General features: G+C 55.5%; 2 protein-coding genes and 1 long non-coding RNA gene across 5 annotated transcripts; 1 reads left to right on the top strand and 2 right to left on the bottom strand.

Moving 5' to 3' along the window:
* Positions 1 to 246: 246 nt before the first annotated feature.
* ESS2 (ess-2 splicing factor homolog) lies at positions 247 to 9,674 on the bottom strand. 2 transcript variants are annotated; one of them, XM_053587516.1, is made up of 10 exons: positions 9,516 to 9,674; positions 8,388 to 8,556; positions 8,201 to 8,296; positions 5,913 to 6,085; positions 5,688 to 5,805; positions 5,241 to 5,374; positions 4,370 to 4,472; positions 3,500 to 3,609; positions 1,238 to 1,353; positions 247 to 764 (listed from the first exon to the last, which is right to left on the bottom strand). In XM_053587516.1, exons 1-10 carry the CDS (start codon positions 9,648 to 9,650, stop codon positions 485 to 487), a joined length of 1,434 nt encoding a protein of 477 aa, XP_053443491.1. In that variant the 5' UTR covers positions 9,651 to 9,674; the 3' UTR covers positions 247 to 484. The 2 variants fall into 2 exon arrangements, with proteins under 2 accessions (XP_053443491.1, XP_053443492.1); XM_053587517.1 differs by having other exon boundaries at positions 5,913 to 6,082.
* Positions 9,675 to 12,689: 3,015 nt separating this feature from the next.
* On the bottom strand, positions 12,690 to 13,872 carry GSC2 (goosecoid homeobox 2). The gene is made up of 3 exons (XM_053587526.1): positions 13,626 to 13,872; positions 13,268 to 13,521; positions 12,690 to 12,794 (listed from the first exon to the last, which is right to left on the bottom strand). Exons 1-3 carry the CDS (start codon positions 13,870 to 13,872, stop codon positions 12,690 to 12,692), a joined length of 606 nt encoding a protein of 201 aa, XP_053443501.1.
* Positions 13,873 to 14,200: 328 nt separating this feature from the next.
* LOC128583346 (uncharacterized) lies at positions 14,201 to 15,731 on the top strand. Of its 2 annotated transcripts, none has more exons than XR_008379446.1 (3): positions 14,201 to 14,335; positions 14,445 to 14,581; positions 14,735 to 15,731. It is a non-coding gene; the product is annotated as an uncharacterized LOC128583346 (long non-coding RNA). The 2 variants fall into 2 exon arrangements; XR_008379447.1 differs by having other exon boundaries at positions 14,216 to 14,335; positions 14,413 to 14,581.
* The last annotated feature ends 4,645 nt before the right edge of the window (positions 15,732 to 20,376 follow it).

Genomic DNA, 20,376 nt, shown 5'->3' with positions numbered 1-20,376 from the left:
TCCCAAGGGCTCCCTCCTCCCTCAGACGAGCGGAAGGCAGTGAGTGCATGAGGGAGCTCAGCTCAGAAGGCAGGTTCTTGGGGTCACAGCAATGCTATGGCCACCAAGCCCTCCCAAGGCCACCCACCCAAAGCGTTCTCCCGTGGGGGGCCCTCACCTCAAGGCCCACAATCCTGAGACACAAGGCAAGCCCCAGGGCAACTCCCCAGCCTGTGTGGGGAATGAGACAAAAAGGCAGCCCTGCCAGACAGCGCAGGTGCCCTTTAATGACAGTTCAGGGGTAGGGACGTTAAATAGAAAAGTCTTGGCAGGCCCTGGCTGTGGGCCTGCCTGGCTGCAGCAGGGCTCTCTTCTCCTTTGCTTCTGGGGACAGCTGACCACTACAGCCTGGGGCTGGGTGCCCAGAAGGCTGGAGTCCTCTGCCAGGTGGGTGGCTACACTGCAGGCTCCACAAGCTACCCTCTGGTCCAGCCTGGGCCTGGCTTTAGAAGAAGTCCGAGGCTTTGCGCCGGGTAGGGAGCTGCAGCAGGTTGTCTGTGATGGAGGCTGGATCCAGCGTGATGGGGGTGCGTGCAGCAGAGCCCGGGACAGGTGTGCTCGTGGGGGTCTGCAGCCCGCCGGCCGGGGTCTTGAGGTGGGTCGAGCGTGCTGGGGATGGCGTGTAGCTGGCCCTCAGGGCCCGGTCTGTGTACTTGCTGGTAGTCCTGCTCACAAGACGCTGCAGGGCTGGAGACATGGCTGGACTGAGGCCTTTGGGGGTGAGGCTAGGGTGAAGGGATGGTGAGAGAGGCAGGGTTAGGAGGGTGGGGTGCTACCAGCAGCAGCCCTCCCTCAGCCCCAGGAAGAGCCTGAGTAGACACACGGTCACTCTCAGCTGAGGACAGCACTGCACAGGTGCCAGCAGTGAGGCCAACCTTGAGGTACTGTCCTTGGCTGTGGAGGCTGGGGTAGACCCCCAGACCTCTAAGAGTTGGAGTCCTCATCTTCTCTAAGGGCATGACGACAGGCCTAAGGGTACCTCTTAGGGACAGGCCAAAGAGGAGGTGGAGGAAAGAGATGTTGGGAGAACCAGTATCCCTGGTTCACTGAGGACACACCCTGGATCAGAGATGCTGAAAAACCCAGCAGACCTGCCCCAGACTCCGCCTGTGGGCCGTGAGTTCACAATGCCAGGGGTGCCAACCAGGAGCAAGGCAGAGATACTCTCCCCTCCACTCGGGACCTGGCGGTGCCTTACCTGGCCAGGTTCTCCGTCACTCTCCGCAAGGCCTCCTGCTTCTTGGCCCGGTTCTTGGCAGCAGCCTCATTGGCCATCTTCAGCCCTAGCCGCTCTCTGCGGCCCGGCTCCAAGATCTACAAGCAGTAGATCACCAGCAAGACAGTCCTTTATACAGATGGCCACTGCTGTGGGCACTGGCCTCTCCTCGAGGCCTCACGGTCCCAACAACCCACTTTTGTCTCCTCAGAAAGCCCTTGCAGGTCCTGCCCACTACCCGGGGCCTGGTACCCCTCACCTGTCCTCAGGCTCCTCCCAAAGGCAGGCCCAGCAGGTCATGAGCCTCCAGCAATCTTTCAGGGAAACAAGTGTGTCCTGGCTTGTTTCCCTGACTGCTAGAGCGAGCATCTGCCTTTATAGACCTCCTGTACTTTCAAGAACTTCCTATGTGTGTCCATGAACTATTTTTCTCTCAATGAACTTGCCTCATTTTTTCTGTTGCTATTGTTACTTTTACAGGAGGTTTACCTGTGTCAAGTTAAATTAAGCTATGCCGTGCAAATTTGTTTTTAGTAATTTGCTTTACCTTTTTTAACTTCTTGCCAAACTAGAAGCTATTTTTTCTTTTTTCAAGATTCAGTGTCTTACTCTATCACCCCAGCTAGAGTGCAGTGGCATCATCATAGCTTACTGCAAGCTCAAACTCACTCCCGGGCTCAGCTTCCCAAGTAGCTGGGACTACAGGCACCCGTCACTATGCTGGGCTATTTTTTCTACTTTTAGTAGAGACAGGGTCTTGCCCTTATTCAGGCTGGTCTCAAACTCCTGAGCTCGTGAATTCCTGGGCTCACACAATCCTCCCACCTAAGCCTCCCAGAGGGCTGGGATGAGAGGTAGGAGCCCCCACAACTGGCCGAGACCCTAAATTCTTAGTGGGACTGTGGTTTGTTTCAGAATGTCCCTCCATTTCTACTGGCCTGTAGGTTCTGGGAGAACCTCTTCAGACAAGGAGCCCAGGGCCTTAGGACACGTTTGCACATTCAACAGCCCAGCTTCCTCTTTGTTATTTCACTCTCAAGTTTGTCTTGGTGATCCTTGCATGCCAGGCACATTTTAGAACCAAGGTGCCCAAGACCTCTGCCCACACTTTGTCTAGACATGTTTTACCTCTACAAACTACTCTAGGGGAGGACCGGCGCCACACCAGAGGCCTCCTGGCCCAAGGCCTGGAGATGGGAGAGTGCCCTCGGTCCAGGCGGGGAGGTACCCGGCTCAGGTCTGTGGTAAAGTCTGGTTTTCTTTACAATCGTTAAGTTATTCCTAGTTGTTCTAAATTTCTGCTGCTATGCAAGTGAACCGTGTTTTCCCTCAGCAATTCAAACACTGATCACTGCCAGTGTTTACAGGAATCAGCTGCAGATGACCTCCTGCCCAGCCATCTCCCCTGGCCCCCACATTCCCGCCATACTCTCCATCTCTTCTGGTATTCCTCTCCAGCCAATGAGGAGAGCCACAGCCATGGTCTCTGCAGCAACAGGAACCCCTGCGACCTGCACCATCCCCCACCCAGGCTCAGCACAGGCAGGGCCAGCTCCTCGACAGGGGACACACACGCACCCACGTTTCCAGGACCTCTCTTCCTTTCCAAACCACATCCGTCACTTGGTATCCCTAAAAACTCCCTCCCTGCAGAGAGCACCTCCTCTTCTCAGCACGTCTCCAGGGCCACTCCATTTCTTTATACCACCTGCCACCCAGCTTCCCTGCCCTGCTTGGCACACAGGGGACAAGACACACAGCCCTGCCCGGTCACATCTGAGTTGGCCTGTCAAGACTCCCACCCCCCGCCTGCTCCACACCTTACACATTCCACTTGGCCCCCTCCTGCAACCCTGGCTTGAGCCACATAACCTGTGTTTCTGTGCTCTGTATACAGAGACCTTACTCTGCAAGCACACAGCCACGTCCCCTAGTCATAGCAGCTGGTCTTTCTGGGACATGCCACCTCATCTACAAACAGTCCCCAGGCTCCAGGCTCGAGAGGGGCCCAGGCCACTCCTGCCTTGGTGCCTCAACCCCTACCCCAGCAGATCTGCCTGGGACACACACCCCCATCCACCATAGCTGTCAGCAGCAGCCTGGCATTCAGAAGTGCCAGTGCTCTGTCCCGTCAGTCAGCCCTGCTTGGACCAGTGGCAGCTGGGGTCCCATCTCTGGTACTCAGTCAGGGTCTAGCAGGTGTCCTCACTGAATCCCACCCTGCTCCTCCTCACAACAACTGACCTTGAAGGCTGGGCCAGGTGTTCTGTCCACGTAAGGAGTTTCTGATCCTTCCACTCTCAAGGGTGTGTTCTCGACTTCCCCCCAGGTCATCAGTGGAGATTCGTTCACACCTGCAGATGGACAGCCCATAGCCACCTCAGGCCTGAGCACCCAGGGCCCTGCCCAGGCCCCCTCCCAGCCATAGCCAGTTCTGGCCATGTGCAGCCTGCTAACTTGAAGGCCAACAACTGTCCCTCTCCGTTCCAGCACCCTGGAGCCCTGGTATCTCCATCCTCTGAGAAGGAAATGCCAAGGCCATGCGCTCAGCCTGGGGCATCCTCAAGGTCCCCTCCCACCCCAAGAAAGAGACACTCGGGCCTTCCAGGGCTCCCAGACCTCCTGCAACTCCAGGCAAATGTGGCACCTCCACAGGCCCTGGCCTGCATCATGGTAACAAATACCAGAGAGCACAGAGGCCTATGGAGGGAGCCAGAGGATCCTACATGCACCATAGAACCATCCTGGGTCCCACCTGCCTGTGTAGGGAGACCCAGGCCAGTGCCCAGAGCCCCCCACCCTCCAGTGCTCCCTATGCACACAGCACCCCACCTGCTCAAAGCAGTAAGGACTGGAGCCATGACCCCAGGACATCTTGGGTTGGGAGGGTGTCTGCCTGAGAGTCCCACGTTCCCACAGCCCCAGCAAGCCAGGGCATCCCGCCTCTCAGGGTTCTGGAGTCCAGCTCCGTCTTTGCACACAGGGGACACCAGGTCCCTGAGTCACACAGGTGCAGGACAAACCAGAGGGACAGCCAGAAGTGCCCAGCTGATAGCCCATTTCCCCCTAGGCAGTCCCAGCAGTGGGCCAGTCTGCCAGGGGTGTATTTCTTACCAGGGGCAGGAGAAGGGGTGGCAACAAATCCGAATCCGCCCACTCGGGGGGACTCTTGGGGGATCAGTTCCTTGCCGTCGGGGCCCACCTTGCCCTGTTTGTGCTGGAACAAGCAGAGAGGCTAGTGTCAGGGGGCCGGAGCCCTCTCCCCATATGGCTGATACACAGGAATATTCTGGAAATACTTACTCTCCTCAGGGCAAAGTCAGGACTCTGGGACTGGCAGCTGCCTTGGGAAAAGAGGGAGAACGCCCCCACCCCTGACCCCACCCCAAAAAAGACCATAAGGCCTGTCAGAATGGGCATCTGAGCAAGGGAAGCCCCTCTCCTCCCATCCAGGGTGGTGACTGGGCCCTCAGCTCAGGTGGCATCCCACCCTGGCTACTTTCAGAGGATGCTGATTTCAGGCCGCTGCAGCAGGAAAACTCTATGTGAAGTCTCTCCCCCCACCCCACGAAGGGACCTGTGCCCTAGTCTCTTTCCACCTCCCACCTGTGACCCACGGTCACACCATCACCGTCAGAAAGTACCCATTCATCTTGTCTCCAGCTCAGAAAACCTTCTGCCCCCTGGTGAGCACTCTCTCACCCCAGCTTACCCTCAGGGGCCTGTTGGCTTCCCCACCTACCCACCTCACTGTCTGGCCCTCGCCATCAAGGAAGATGGCATGGATCTGGACCCACAGAATGTGTCTGGCTAAGACAGTGCCCACCGGAAGCTAAGTAAAAACTCAGGACTCTGCCACACAGGGGCCCCAAATACTTTGACCCACTGAGCTCCACTAAGCCCAAGGACATCGAAGAGGTTGTGCCTGCTCCCAGCCAGCCCTGCCATAACTAGCCCCACATGGCCCTGCTAGCTCACAGCTTACCTGGGCATTGAGGGCAGCCGCCTGCTGGAGCTGACACCTGCTTAGGGCCTGGCTGAAGGGGTCCCCAAGGAAACGTGTGTTCTTATGTACCACCTGCCGGGGCTTCTTAAACAGCTGCTCTTCATCAGGGACACCTGGCAGACACAGCAGGTATCAGGGCAGCGGACAGGGCCCACCTCAGCCCAACAGCCCAGTGGCCTGAGGGACAGGAGCAGGCTCACTCTCCCAGCCGAACAGAAGAATCAAGCTGAGCCCAGACCCTGAATGCAGCTGGAGGGCCTCACTCTCTGCCAACTGCAAAAGACCCATTGACCTTGAACGGACTAGGACCTGAGGCCCAGACTGCCAGGGGGCACACACATACACCCCGAAGCTTGGTTCAGACTCAAGGAGACACCATGGCTCCATCCTGCTCCTCCCATCCAGATGCCAGCCCTGCCCACTCACCTTCTGGGTAGTACATGAGGGAGTTCTTAGCCTTGTACTTCCAGGTCTCCACACCCGCCTGGCTGCTCTGGATAGCCTGATGCTCTGCTGATGGGAGTGCAAGACTATCTTTCTGCCTCTGCAATCACACGGGGGAAAAACAATGATCAGAGACGTCCCCGGGCACTGTGCCTGTGGCTCTCCCCACCCCACAAAGAGGCCCATGCCCGCGTGCCTTGGGGATACCTTCTCAAACTCCTCCTCAGCCTGGTAGAGCCAGGCGTGGCGTGCCCGGCTCTTCTCTTTGGCCACCTCCATGATCTCCTGGAAGGAGGCGTTGTCCTCACTTGTGTAGCGGCTCAGGAAGATGTCCAGGCCGGGCAGCGGCTCCTCTTTGCCCTCCTCTCCAGCCTCTCCTGCTTGCGGGTGCAGGTGGGGAAAACAGACCACAAATGGCATGAACACCACTTTGCAGCCAGGGCAGGCCAGCAAGTCCAGGCCCAGGAATCACTCCACCCTACAAGCATGACCGGTGTCCTCACCCCTGGGCCTGGCGTCTGTCCACGAGAGCCCATTCCGCCAGAGGACTGCTCATAAGGGTGCAACCGATCCATTCTGACTGCCCAGGGAGCCCTGGGTTTACACGCTATAGATGCCTGGCCAACACCACTCATTTCCTGGACAGCAAAGGAAATGTGTAATCTGATTCATATAAGTGGGAGTATGGGGAGCGAGGGGGGTGGAGCAATCCAGGCATCAGAGCAAGAGTTCATGATCATAAGCAGGCTCCCCCTCTCCCCAAAATTGTACCTAACCTATAAGCTCTACTTGCAAAGTCCCCAGGGCTCCCTCCCTCCCTGCGATTTCCTTACCCTAACCACTCTTCCCTCACGGTACTTGTGTTATGGAGGGTGGTCATCACCTAAGTGTCTGGACCACCAGCTAGCCCCGATGCCAGGGACCCCATATAACTCAGTCCTCTGGATGGGGCCTTACAGACACTGGGCTACAACCCCAACCACACCCTGCCACCATGGAAGTGTACCCTTGCTGAGGCAGTGCCCTTTGCTGTGTGCAGTGGTGCGAACGTCAGTGGGGACATCTGGAGGACAACATTTTCTTCCATTCTAGTGACAATCTTGCCCAACCACCTGCTATGTTCCAGCCTGTGCACAAAGTACAGTGGCGACAAGTTGAGGACCTGGGGTCAGGAAGATGAAGACTCAAACCCCATTTTGCTACTAACCATCTCTGAGACCTACAGAAGCTACTGCCTTTCTGAGTCTCAGTTTCCTGGCCCATAAATGTGAATGACAATAGTACCCATCACTTAGATCATGAAAAAAATTCCTGTATCTACTGACATAGGGGTGAAGGTATAAAAAGAACCTGCAACCTGGCTTATCGTCAATGATTCCTCAACAATTAAAAAAAAAAAAACAAAACTGCAAATTGACCTGTCATTCACAAGCCACATTTGAATAAAGAATCACATCCTGGGCGGGCACCTGTGGCTCAAAGGAGTAGGGCACTGGCCCCATATACCGGAGGTGGTGGGTTCAAACCCAGCCCTGGCCAAAAACTGCAAAAAAAAAAAGAATCAAGCCCTAAGGACAATGAGAACTGTGTTAATGGTAGACAAATAGATTATAAAGCACAAAACATCACATTGTGTGAACACACAGTGCATCTGTGCCAATACAGCCTACTATAGACTAGAACCCGGTAAAGAACAGTATCTTATCCATCTTGTCCACTGACAATCTGATTGACCACAGCATGCAGTATATTTATATGCAACAGGACTCAAGATGCTCTTGAGATATCCTTATAAAGTCCGGATATTACCATATATGCTTGAGTGTCGCACACCCCAGTGAACATATTGAAAACAACAACTAATTCATCTGTTCTACAGATGTTTGTCAAAGGCCTATGTGTGTCAACAGCACCCCAAGTGCCATTCCAGACGCAGAACAGACAGATGGGAGCAAGACAACGTCTCTGCTCATGGGGAAGGGATGCTAATTAGGGAGATGATAAACAAACGGAAATGCTATGTCAGAAAAACAAAGCCAGGTCAGAAGTCAGAGAGTACTTTACACTAGGAGTTCAGAAAAGATTTCCCTGAATGAGCAACACCTAAGCAGAAACCTGATGGAAGAAAAGAAACTAACTGTACTGTTATCTAGGAAAAGTGACCAACAAGGAAGAAATGAAGGCAGAGGTTCTGAGACATCGTCAGACAGTGAGGAAAAGAGCCTTCCAAGGCCCCTGAAATCCACAGGGCAGGGACTGGCACACAGCAAGCAGGCCAGCAAGACAGGTGGTGAGATTCCCATTCCACAGGGGCCAAACACAGGGCGCCAGGCCCAGACCTTCCGCCTCCTAGACCAGTTGCTGTTTAGGCAGGGAAACCCCTCAGGGACAAGATGTGACCTTTAGCCCTCTGGACCACCCCCTCAGGGCCTCACAGGATAAGATTCCCAAGCAATTCCAACCAACAGCGTGACAAAGAGGGAGCTCTTACTCACCATCCTCCAAGCCTTGGCCTCGGGGCCTGGGCTTGCTGCCCACAACTCCATTGCGTGTGTGTACTTCAGGGGTTTCAAACGTGGCTGGAGTCACGTCTGAGGGTAAAAAAGGGGGAAAACAGTATAGTGAGCTTAAGGCAACGGTTCAGCAGGCGTTTCCCTCTCTGCCACCCACGGGGCCTCTTACAGGGTGGCGGGGGCTCTCGGGACATCTTGCCCAGGGCAGAGCCAAACTTGATGGCAATCTGGCGCATCCTTTCCAAGTCTCCGTTCTCCTCAGCCTCCAGGTACTCCTTCTGCGCCTGCAGCTTCTCCACATCAGGGAAGAAATCCCTCTGGATAACTGTCTGGAGGCCCTGTTAGAAGAGATTAGAACAAAAGTTAGAGCTGCCTTACAGCCCACCACCACATACACTAAGGCCCTTACAGAACCTTCTTAAACTCCTGCCTTCCCCAATAACTGGGGCTTGCTGGGGGAACTTGGAGGAACTTTACAGAGAGGTGTTGGCCACGTGGTGGCCATGCTGCAAACTCTAACCTTACTAAATGCTCCTCTGATGTCCAAGAAACCTCTCTCTCTCCTTCACTAGCCAGTCATTCTCCTCTCCTGACTCTACTCTCATACCAGCCAGACCAATACGGATGTTGCCACCTTCATTCCACCTGTGATTTTCTATTTCCAAACTAAACCCATTTCCTCAGCGACTTCAGCCAGTCACCACCACCACCACCGAGATTTCCAAATCTGTACCTCTGACTGGACATTGCTCCGGAGCTGCAAATCTGTGCGTGCAGCTGTCTGTCAAATCATCTGTATATCCCAAAGGCATCGCAAATTTAAGCAGTCTGAAACCAGACTGACACCCAAATCCCCTGTGCCAGCTCCTCCCCCTGCACGCTTGCAATAGGACCAACAGCTGCTTCCAGGGGCACAGAGAGCCATTCACTCAAGCTGCCCTCTTTTCAGGAACCCAACTTTCACACTTGCTGCTACTGCTCTTTAACAGCCCTCGTTGGCACCCTCTTTTCACTCTGTCAGACTCCTACCCACGCTTTAACAGAAAACCTTACTTCCCTGACTCCCATCACAGACCGAGACGCCCCCCAACCCCCTACAACTCCCCTAAAACCTTCCGCACCCAGGACACCTCCATCCCACGGTTTGCTCGGCTCCAGGGACGTTCCACACCCCCAGGGCAGGGACTCGGGCTGCTGCACTCCCATGATGGGAAAGGGGAGCCAAGAGAATGGACCTGAGCCGAGCGCGAGGCGAGGAGGGACCAGAACGTCACCGGCGTCCACACCGATGTCATACCTCGATATACTCTTCCTCATCCAGGACCCGCTGCTTTTTCATCACAGCCCCGGTCTCCCCAGTCGCGCGCTTCCTACGGGGCCCGGACCCGACCGGGAGCAACCGGGCCGAAGCGGAAGAGTCCTGCGTCTCCATCACTATCCCTGGGCCGCTCCGGCAGCGCAGGAACGTCACAGGGTTTAGGGTGGGCGGGACTATACCTTCTGCGCAGGCGCCTCCAACAATTGGCCAATAGAAAAGCGTCACAACTCGCGCTTGGTCATGACGTCCTAAGAGCGCTGGTCCCCCGGCTATTCCTGCAGGTCTCGGTTGTGGACACCAGGGGGCGCTGTGGTAGAAGCTATGAGGCGTGTTGATCGCGCTAATAGAAATTCCAGCGCTGCGGAATCCAAAGTCTAGGAATTCCAATTTCTCTCAAATAATCTGTGTATGCGTCGGTATTATTTTTCTAAACTCTAGAAAATTTGATTATATGCGCGTTTCCAACATTATGGAAGAAAAATCCAGGAGACAATTATTTCTTTATAGCTATCTAACAAGAGTTAAAATTTAAAAAGAGCAAGATGACAGTTCAATAAAGAAACGTCTGGTTAAAGATTATTAGCCCCCTGAATGCTAGCCAGAGTGGGCTTCTCAGAAGAGTTGATTTTCACTGACGTGGACCAGAAAACTGCCTGACATTTTCCAGGAATTTCTCCACCAAAGGAAGTTTTGAATTATGTCAAACAAGTTCTGTCTCATAATAATTTGGTACACTTTTGCTTTTACAACATGCAAGCATCCCTTCATTTCCTGGTGATGCCATGGTGGTGGTTCTTCCTTTGTGACAATCCCATGGGGAAGGCAGAGACACTAGTTAGATGGGCTCACAAACAGGTGTAAAATTGCAGCTGTGTCAGTGCAAGAGTTTGAACCTAGTGGGGAAAATCAGGGGATGTTGCCCCAGGCAGAATGCAATCACAGATCCAAAAGATGCAAAACCAGACCCTGGTCAGAGGGAGGACTATGTGCAAAGGTCCAGTGGCAGGAGGGAGCAGGGCAAATTCCAAAGACCTTTTAATACACACAGAGTGTAGTGAGGTGCAAGATGATGTTAAGGGCAGGGCCAGGCTGCACGGGGTCTCCCGGGTTTTCGTGAGAGGAGTTTTGTCTTCATTTGAATGAAAGAGAAGCCAGAGTGGGTGCAGGTCAGGTGGGGAAGACTGGACTGGAAACAGCTATAATGGTCAAAGTGAGAGTTAATGGTTTACATCAGGTTGGTGCAGTTGAAGCTGGAGAGAAAACTTCTGGGGTTAATTGACGTGATTTAGAGGCAAAATTGGCTTGATATTGGCCTGGGAATGGTGGAAGAGGGAGGGAGAGGAGCTGATGATGGCTGGCTCTCTGGCTCACACACAGGGGAGAGCTGTTCATGGATAATATGACCTTGAGGGGCCTGTAGCATTCCGGGTGGAGTAGTCAGGGGACAGTTGGGGAGAAATCTCTAGCTTAGGGGAGAAGGCTGGACTGAAGGTATAAGCATGGCAGAGAGATGGGAATGGGAGCCTAAGAGTGGATGAGAGGGGAGAACCTTAGCCCAAGGATACCTGTGTTATGGGCACTCATGGGTAGCAGCCTGCCAAAGGGTGGCCAGAGCTCCAAGAGGAAGGTCAGGAGAGGGGCTGCAAAGGTGGAGCTTGGGCCAGCTCTGATTTTGGCTGCTCTACACAATGGCAGATGGCCATTCAGCCACAGAAGGTGAGGGGCCTGGAACTCAGTGAGATGGGGGTGTCCCAGGCCACAGTCATTTTTACTGTTTTAATAGGCAGTTCAGTCTTCAAGGGAAAGGCCAAGATTCAGGGAGAGCCATGTAATAGGCTGAAGTGTGCACCCTGGGGAGTGGAGGCCCTGGCAGTGCTAGGGCAGCTGTGCTGGGGGACACCAGGCCCACTCAGTGTTATCCAAGCTGGCCAGCCCCAGAGTGTGCTGGGAGCTGCAGCCCTGGCTTTTCTAGTCCTGCTTTTGTGGATGGACTGTGTCTCTTATGGGCACCCCAGGGCGCAGGACCTGTAAGGAGACAGAGCAATGTGCTCAAGCTGGCTGAGTGGGGGTGCAGCACGTTGGACCCATGGTAGGGCCCATATGGGGACTCAGAGCCTGGTTTCCGTGTTGTCCTTTGCTCTGGAGCAGAGATGAAGGGGGGAGCGGGGGAGGGCAGGCAGTTTTCCAAGACAATGGATGCAGGGTCTCCCCAATCCAACTTCTTCTTGCCCCACCCTAGGATGGCAGAGACTGACTGCTATGAGGCAGCCCCCACAGCACAGAAATCCCCAGGGGGAGAAGCCAACCAAGGACCCTCACCCACCAGGCAGGTTGGCGGTGCCTCTAGGCCAAGGCAGGCCCCCAGGGTCCCAGGCCACAATCTGTGGGGCAGTCTACTCTGCCCGGGGGGTAGGGGGAGCCCTGGCACAGGGACTAAGGACTCACTGGGCTTCATTCTCAAAGCCAAGCTGCCCCTCTCCCCAACTCCCTGGGAAGGAAGATGAGGGGCAGCTCCCTGCTGGCTGTGGGAAGGGAGCCATGATGGACTTGGGACTCTGGACACCTTTTGTGTTGTCTGCATGTTTATTTCTCCATATCAGCACGAGGCTCAAAGGTTACGGGGCTGGGAGATTACCTTGTCCACCTTATTCCAAACGGCAAGGCCCATCCCAGGACCTTGGAGGTGGCAGCGACTCCAGGATTGCACAGGCCCCACCCACCCTGGGAGGACAGCAGGCCAGGTCATGTGGGGCCTACCTCCCCAGGGGAGGAGAGATGCCCTGCCTTCTCTGGGGTGGGGATGGAGGATTCTAGGTTCCTCATTGATGGGGGGTGGAGTTAGTTCCTCTCAGGGTGAGCTGGGGGTGGGGAGCTGACCTGCTCTATCACCAGTCCACCCAAGGGAATCTCCACGGCCCTCCAGTCCCATTGCCTGGAGGAGAAGAGGGCACTCGGGTTCTTCGTGTCTCTTTGAGGGAATTGTTGGCACAGGGGCGCGCGCGCACACACACACAGACCTCCGGGAGGCAGGGAGCTGTGGGGATTGGCGGGAGAGGCTGGGGTCCTCTCCTAGCTCCATTTGGGGTAGGTCTGTCCTCTCCCAAGCGGGCTCCACAGATCACGGCCAGGACCAGGAGCTAGTTCCCACAGCCATCAACAGCTGCCCTTGGGAGGCTTCTTCGTCCCAGGCAGGAGCCTCGCAGACGCTGACGCGCGCTTCTGGTGTCGCCACTTGGCCCGGCGGTTCTTGAACCAGACCTGAGCATGGGGAGGGGACAAGTCAGGCCAGCCCCCGTCTCCGCGCCTCACCGGACTCGCATAGGTGGACCGGGAGGGGGCTTCACGGCAGGGGTGTGCGCGGACCGGGGCTGCCCACCCCGCCGCCGCCGCCTCCGCCCGGGGGCGACCAGGATGCTCCTTCTTCAGTTTTCTGCTTTTCTCAACTTTCCAAATTCTGCAGTTTTTGGCTGGGGCTGGGTTTAAACCCGCCACCTCCAACATTTGGGGCCAGCGCCCTACTCCTTTGAGCTACAGGTGCTGCCCAACTTCCCAAATTCTGGACGTGAACGCGCGCTTGTTTCATCCTCAGGATAAATTAGGGGTGGAATTTAAAAATGAAGAGATGAAAACGAGAGTTCCCTTCACTTCCCTCCCTCCTCGCACCTGCCCCTGCCCCGTCCCGGTCCGGCCGCACCGCGGAGTCGGCTCCCGGGCGGGGGACGCGCACCCACCTCCACGCGCTCCTCGCGCAGGCGGATGCGCCCGGCCAGGCGCTCGCGTGTGCCCACGTCGGGGTACTGGTTCTGCACGAAGAGCGCCTCGAGCGCCTGCAGCTGCTCCTCGCTGAAGATGGTGCGGTGGCGCCGCGTGCGCCTCTGCGGGCCTGGGCCGATCGCGCCGGGCAGCGCCACCGAGCCTGCAGCCGGCGCGGCCAAGGACAAGGGCGCCGCGGGCTCCAGCCTGAGCGGCCACCGCAGCCGCGCGCCTGCGGGGCGAGGGCGCGGTGAGACCCGAGCCGGGGGCTGAGCTCTCACCGGCCGCGCCGCGTCCCGAGGCCCCCCACCCGGGCCGCGTCCCGCACCCACTCACCCAGCGCGGCGGCCGCCTCCGGGGGCCCGCGGGGCCCGCAGCAGCAGCAGCAAGCGCAGGGCGCGGCCTCGGGCGCCCCGGGCTCCTCTGGCTCCGCGGGGCTCTGGCGGCTGGCGGGCTGAGGTGGGCGGGCGGCCCGGGCCGGGGGACTCCTCTCCGGCAGGCTGGAGAGGATGTGGTCGATGGAGAAGGCGCAGGGCCTCCCGGGACCCCGGCGGCTCGCCGCGCCCCCCGCCGCCGCCGCCATGCCCGGCCCGGTCCGGCCGCAGCGGCCGCGGGAATATATACGTCGGGGGGGAGCGCGGTAATCCCCAGGCGGGGCGCCGAGTCCACGCGGGCTAATCCCGCAGCGTCGGCACAGAGCGAGCTAATCCTCGACTGTGGCGGCAAAGAAGCCAGCTCCGCTTCGCCGCGCGGGGGCCGGCCGCGGTGCGGGAGGGCGCCTGGAGCCCCCACGTGAGCCCTCCTGCCTGGAAAGGGCCCGGCGTACCCGGCCGCCCAGCGACCCCCCGGGAAGAGGCGGAGGGCCGTCTCCCCGCCGCCCGCCCGGCTCGCCAGTGAGCGCTCCCCTCCATTGGGACAGCCGCCCAGAGGACACTAGGACCCCCGGCAGCGGACCCAGAGCGCGAAGGCGCCTCCTGGCCCAGCCCGTGGTCCCTCTCCTTCGGCCAGGGCTGATTACTCGTCCCCTTTGGGTCCTTACGGGGGAGGTGAGAGGGTCTAGAGAAACCCACCCGAGGCGCACACCCAGAACTCCTGGATTCCAACCTCTGTTGGGGCCCAACAGCACTGGCCACCTCTCCATCCCACCTGACTTAGCCATGAACCTCCCAGACGCTTCCCAGGCCGGGTCTCAGCCTCCTGGAGGACGCAGCTGATGAACAGCTGCGCTGGCCGCCGTTGGGCCCAATTTTCAGCCTTCTTTCCGCAGTCAGGAAAACCTTTCCGAACCCCCGGTACGAGGCCTCTCCTCCTGCTTTCCCACCGGCCCCAGAGTACGCCCCCGCCCCAAATAAATCATTCAACACCCCCAGCCCACCGATCCCGCACCTCACTGGCCCCCAACAGCTGTCACAGGTGGGCTCTCCACCTCCCCACTCTCCACCTAGGCCAATCCTGCTCTGACCACACGTCCCTGGCTCCTTCTGCCCCAGGCTGGTGACTCGTGCTTGGCCCTCTCCCCTTGACCTCTGCACACATTGTATAGCTCAAGGGAAAGACAACAGACTGCCTGGTTTATACCCAGCTAGCACTTCCTGGCTGTGTGATCTTCCATAGGTTCCTCACTTCTCTGTGCCTTAGTTTCCCTATCTATAAACTGGCATAATAATAGTGACCTAACTCAAGAGCTGCTCTAGGGCTCAACCAGTTAGCAAGTGAGATGTTTAGAGTCTGGTTGAGGCAGGGAGTTGGGGGGACTGAATGAACGTGAGCTGCTATCCAGGAAACACAAATTTCTTCCCTTGCCGGCTCCTCTGCGGCCTCCTTTGACATCTCCACTCTGGTATCAGTGATGACAATTTGGACTTCAAGTGACAAACATTCTGACTCAACTTCTGTCACAAGAGTGCCCAGGATTGGAGCCACCACATCTGTGAGTGGCTCTGCCTCTCCCAGCCTACCTCTTGGTTGCAGAAGGGCTGCCACAGCCCCACACCTCTCATCTCTTCCCATGTGTCCCCATGGGTGACTGTGGAGACCTCTCCTGGCAGACTGCCCTAACAGAACTCACTCCCTCATGCACAAGCACCTAAACCAGCTACAGTGTCCAGGAATTAAATCAGGGAGATGTAACCAGGAAGATGCACAGGGACTGACCACCTGCCAAAGTCAAGAGTTCCCCTAGGGTGAGGACAGCAGGGTCGGTGGTCAGGAGGGCCACCACCACATCTGCCGTGCCCTCCTCCCAGCCCTGACCATTCCTTCATCCCTCCACCTTCTTACTTTGGGGGTCTCCTCCAGCCCTGGAGCCTCAGGCACCATCTCTGTGACAATGACTCCCAAGTTGACACCTCCAGCGGGCCTCTCCTTCTGCTCCAGACTAGTGCTTTCAGAAGTCTGCTCCATGTTCCATTTCTGTCACCAATAAATGTCTCCCACTCACCATGCCAGGAACAAGATCTCACAATCCCCTCATTGCCTTGATAAATGGGCCACCTCCAGCTGTCCCCCTTGGTGAATGTGACTTCTCCCCATCCACCTTCCTGGGCACATACCCTGCCTCTTTTCCAGTCTGCCTCAGTGAAGGGCCCATTGTCAGCCAGTTCTTTGACACTCCTCCTTTAAAAGGTAGAGTTTAGGCCTGGCATGGTGGCTCCCACCTATAATCCCAGAATTTGGGAGGCCGAGGCAGGTGGATTGCCTGAGCTACAGGTTCGAGACCAGCCTGAGCAAGTGCAAGATCCCATTTCTAAAAAAATAGCCGGATGTTATGGCAGGTACCTGTAGTCCCAGCTACTTGGGAAGCTGAGGCAAGAGGATCATTTTAGCCTGAGAGTTTGAGCTTGCTGTGAGCTGTAACACCACGGCACTCTACCTAGGGTGACAAAGTTCGACTATCAACAACAACAAAAAAAGGTGGCGTTTAATTGTCTAGTTTTCTTCTAGAACATAAGCTGGCTCTAATGACTTGCCTTAAACCAATATGTAGCAAGAAAGACATCATGTGATTTCTTTGTTTTTGTTGTTGCAGTTGTCATTGTTTAGCTGGCCAGGGCCAAGTTCAAACCCACCAGCCTCAGTACATGTGGCCAGTGCCTTAACCACTGTGCTATGGGCGCCAAGCCAATTTTTTGTTTTTTTACATCGTGTGATTTCTGAGGTCATGTTACATAGATGACACAGCTGTCCTCCTCCCTCATCTTGGGACACTTGTGGTTAGCACCCAGCCAGCCAGCTATGAGGAGGCACAGCTGCGGAAGAGGCCACACGTTGGTCAGCCGCCCCACAAGAAGTGCCAGCCAACAGCTGGCACTGAGCGCCTACCAGCAAGGGAGGAAATCTCTGAGGTGGCTCTGGCCCCAGCCACCGCCAAACTGCAACCACATGAGCTACCACAAGTGAGAATCACCTGGCTGAGCCCAGTCACGCTCCAGGAATATGAGAGACAACAGTAATGGACGATGGCTAATGTTTGCACAGCAGTGATCTTGAGGTGTTTTTTTTTTTTTTAGAGACAGAGTCTCACTACGTCACCCTCGGTAGAGTGCTGTGGCGTCACAGCTCACAGCAACCTCAAACTCTTGGGCTTAAGTGGTTCTCTTGCCTCAGCCTCCCAAGTAGCTGGGACTACAGGCATACGGCGCTTTTTAATGCAGCTATAGTAGTCAGTCCCGGGAGTGAGCGCTGCCAACACGAAAGCCTCATCACGCTGTGCTGGCTTTGGGACCAGGCAGTGGGCAGGAGTTAGAAGGACCCTTGCCAAGGCAGACAGTAGGGACTTACAGGAAAGTGAAGGAAATGTTCTTGGAAGATGGAGCAAAGGAGACCATTGTTATGAAGTGGCAGTAAGTTTAGCAACATTGTCACCTGTATTTGAATAGAAACTAGGAGATAGGCCTAATGAATAAAATGATCTAGCTCGGGATATGCCCAGAGAGAAAGCTAAAGGTGCCACCTGGGTGCTTCCATTGCTCTATATAAAAAGAGAACTGACTTAGGGTAAACCAGCACATAGAAAGAATCCAGGTTCAACCTATATGTACCATAGGAACGAGCAATTTCACTGGGTATTTACCCTACAGAAATGCAAACTTCTGCTCACACAAAATGCTGTGTATGGGCCCAGCATGGTAGGGTTCCAGCTACTCTGGAGGCAGAGGCAGGAGGATTGCTTGAACTCAGGAGTTTGAGGTTCCTGTGAGCTGGGCTGCTGCCACCACACCCTACCCAGGACAACAGAGCTCAAAAAGGAAAAGATGTCATGTATGAATGTTTAGAGCATCTCTAGTCTAATCACCCAGGGAGTAAATAAACAGTGTGGTACAGTCACACTGTGGAATATGGCACAGTAGTAAATAGGGGACTCTTAGCCACAGTGATCTGGGTACATAGATGCAGGGACTTCATGCTGCACAAAATAAGCCAGTCTCAAAAGGTTCCATGCTGCGGTTCCGTGCATTGTAACAGTGAAGAGCAGAGTGCTTCAGAGACGGGGAGGGACATGAGGGGGTGTTTTGGGTGAGGGACCAAGTCTGTGGCCTGATTGCAAAGTGTTTCATGAATCTATACATGTGTCATAATACACAGGACTGTACACCAAAAAAAGTCAAGTAACCACATGTTAATTTACAATTAAAATAAGAAAATTAAATTGAAAGGAGCCTGGACTTGCTAGGTTTGAAAGAAATGTATTTTTATTTTTATTTTTTTGCAGTTTCTGGCTGGGACTGTGTTTGAACCCACCACCTCTAGTATATGGGGCCGGCGCCCTACTCCTTTGAGCCACAGGCACCACCCCAGAAATGTATTCTTTATGCTTAGCCTCTCAAGGCAACGAATGACTTCTAACTTGAGAGATGGAGCAAGTGTGGTGACTCACACCCATAATTCCAGTGCTCTGGGAGGCCAAGGTGGCAGGATCACTTGAGGACAGGATGTAGGCACCAGCCTGGGCACCATCTCTACAAAAATTAGAATTAAAAAATTGGGCGGCTCCTATGGTTCAGTGAGTAGGGTGCCAGCCCCATATACCAAGCGTGGCGGGTTCAAACCCAGCCCGGCCAAATTGCAACAAAAAAAATAGCCGGGTGTTGTGGTGGGCGCCCGTAGTCCCAGCTATTCGGGAGGCTGAGGCAAGAGAATCGTCTAAGCCCAAGAGCTAGAGGTTGCTGTGAGCAGTGATGCCATGTCACTCTACCGAGGGCGACATGCTGAGACTTTGTCTCTAAAAAAATTAATTAATTAATAAATTATTTTAAAAAAAAAGAAGAGCTGGGCGTGGTGGCATGCACTTGTAGTCTCAGCTACCTGGGAGGCTGAGTCCAGGAGTTTAAGGTTGCAGTGAGCCTGGGTGATACAATGAGACTCTGTATCTATTTAAAGGAAAAAAAAAAAAAAAGACAAAGCTAAGGATGGGGCTTAGAACCCTTTGTTAAGATCCCAAAAGGGACATAAAGGTCTGCTTCCTGGACCCTTCCCAACAGCCTCCCAGATCTGAGGGAGGGCTCATGGCCACTGCCTCCATGAGCAGGAAGGACACTACCTCTGCCCCCAGGTGCCAGCCTCCTCCCACCATACTCCACCTGCCCCTCTCCCATCCTCATCTGAGGGCTGACTCCAGGGCTACTGAGGAAGAGTCGGGGGGAGACAGGGAAGCTGCAGGAGTCCTGCTCTGGCTCTGAGATTTTGGGCAGCTTGTGTGAGCTGGAGTGCACAGTCTCCCCACCAAGGTGGCCCCTGTATTCCCCATTCTCCAGGGAAGGGTCCAGGCATTAACCATGGCCCTGCTACCCCTCTTTCGCCTCTTCCATTAAGTGGCTCTATGCAGGTGCCTGGTGGGTGGGGGTGGGAGGACCTGTGGGTCACAATTTCTGGGCAAATGCAGGAGAAGAATGTTAAGCACCAGCCCCTCTGCTTAGCTGGGCCTGAGGGGCTTCTGAGAATCCTTCCCTCCCTCATCCCTCTCATTTCCAGACCCTCCCCTCGTAGGTGGTCTGCGTGCTCTCCTGGCAAGTTGATCCAGGTCCTCATTCCAGAGGAGCCAGAGCCCCTGGGTGCCCTGCCCTTCTCAGGCATGGTGACCCTAGTGGCCCGGTAGGGAGGGCTAGGCTTGGGAGTATCATAAGACACCCACCAGGGCACCAGGAGATGGAACTTTCTTCCTGGCCCTCATGTTGTTGCAGCCACCCTGGCTCCTAAGAGGAGATGGGTCAGGTATCCCCACCAGCATGGGGATGCCTCTGCTTGCTAGCACCAGGAGCTCAGAGTGACTCAGCCATACTTGGCCTCCCCTGCCTCACCTGGGACCCAGAACCTAAAGTTGTGAGGATTAGGACTCCCTTCCCCAGCGCCCACATTCAGCCGAGTGGGGGCAGCATTTCCCGGGGCTCCAGGCACATTTTCCTGGGATGTCCTTATCCCCAAACTTCTCATCCTGCTCTGTCTGACCCTGGGCCAGGCAGTGCCACTATTTGCTTCTGCCTGTGGGTCTGGGGTCTCCATTATCTTATTTTATTTTAAGAGACAGAGTCTCACTTCGTCGCCCTTGGTAGAGTGCCGTGGCATCACAGCTCACAGGAACCTCCAGCTCTTGGGCTTAGGCGATTCTCTTGCTTCAGCCTCCTGAGAAAGCTGGAATGGAGTCTCCATTATCTTGTGGGCATTTCTGTCTGCACACCACATGGCTGACACAGTGTCCTATGGAAGCTCTGTCATTGGGGGGGGGGGGGTTTCCCGCATGTGGCCAGCTCTGAGTGAGCTGCCCAGAGGTGGCAGTGAGTGACGCAGTGTGGGGATGGTGGCTATTTACTAGTGTGCTCTTGGTAATGCTACTTCCATTGTGTGTCAGTACCTCAAGACAATACCCAGCTCTGCTGAGCCCTTCTGGTCATTTGGTAGCCCTCAGATGCCTTGTTCCTACCCAGGCTCAGTAATATGCCAGGAGCTGCTTTTTTTTTTTTTGAGACAGAATCTTACTTTGGCACTCTTAGTAGAGTGGCATGGTGTCATAGCTCACGGCAACCTCCAGCTCACGGGCTCAAGCGATTCTCTTGCCTCAGCCTCCCAAGCAGCTGGGACTATAGGCGCCCAC

This window comes from Nycticebus coucang, chromosome 4 (assembly GCF_027406575.1).
Source record: "Nycticebus coucang isolate mNycCou1 chromosome 4, mNycCou1.pri, whole genome shotgun sequence".
Lineage (NCBI taxonomy): Eukaryota > Metazoa > Chordata > Mammalia > Primates > Lorisidae > Nycticebus > Nycticebus coucang.
This window is presented reverse-complemented; position numbering and strand designations above follow the sequence as displayed.

What these genes read in the sequence shown, in the direction of transcription:
- GSC2 (XM_053587526.1), bottom strand. Translation starts at nt 13,872, where the DNA reads ATGGCGGCGGCGGCGGGGGGCGCGGCGAGCCGCCGGGGTCCCGGGAGG. An exon ending in GGAGGCGGCCGCCGCGCTGG is followed by an intron (nt 13,522 to 13,625) that starts GTGAGTGGGTGC and finishes CTCGCCCCGCAG; the next exon opens with GCGCGCGGCTGCGGTGGCCG. An exon ending in TGCGCGAGGAGCGCGTGGAG is followed by an intron (nt 12,795 to 13,267) that starts GTGGGTGCGCGT and finishes CCCCATGCTCAG; the next exon opens with GTCTGGTTCAAGAACCGCCG.
- ESS2 (XM_053587516.1), bottom strand. Translation starts at nt 9,650, where the DNA reads ATGGAGACGCAGGACTCTTCCGCTTCGGCCCGGTTGCTCCCGGTCGGG. An exon ending in ATGAGGAAGAGTATATCGAG is followed by an intron (nt 8,557 to 9,515) that starts GTATGACATCGG and finishes CTCTTCTAACAG; the next exon opens with GGCCTCCAGACAGTTATCCA. An exon ending in CCTCATGTACTACCCAGAAG is followed by an intron (nt 5,375 to 5,687) that starts GTGAGTGGGCAG and finishes TGTGTCTGCCAG; the next exon opens with GTGTCCCTGATGAAGAGCAG.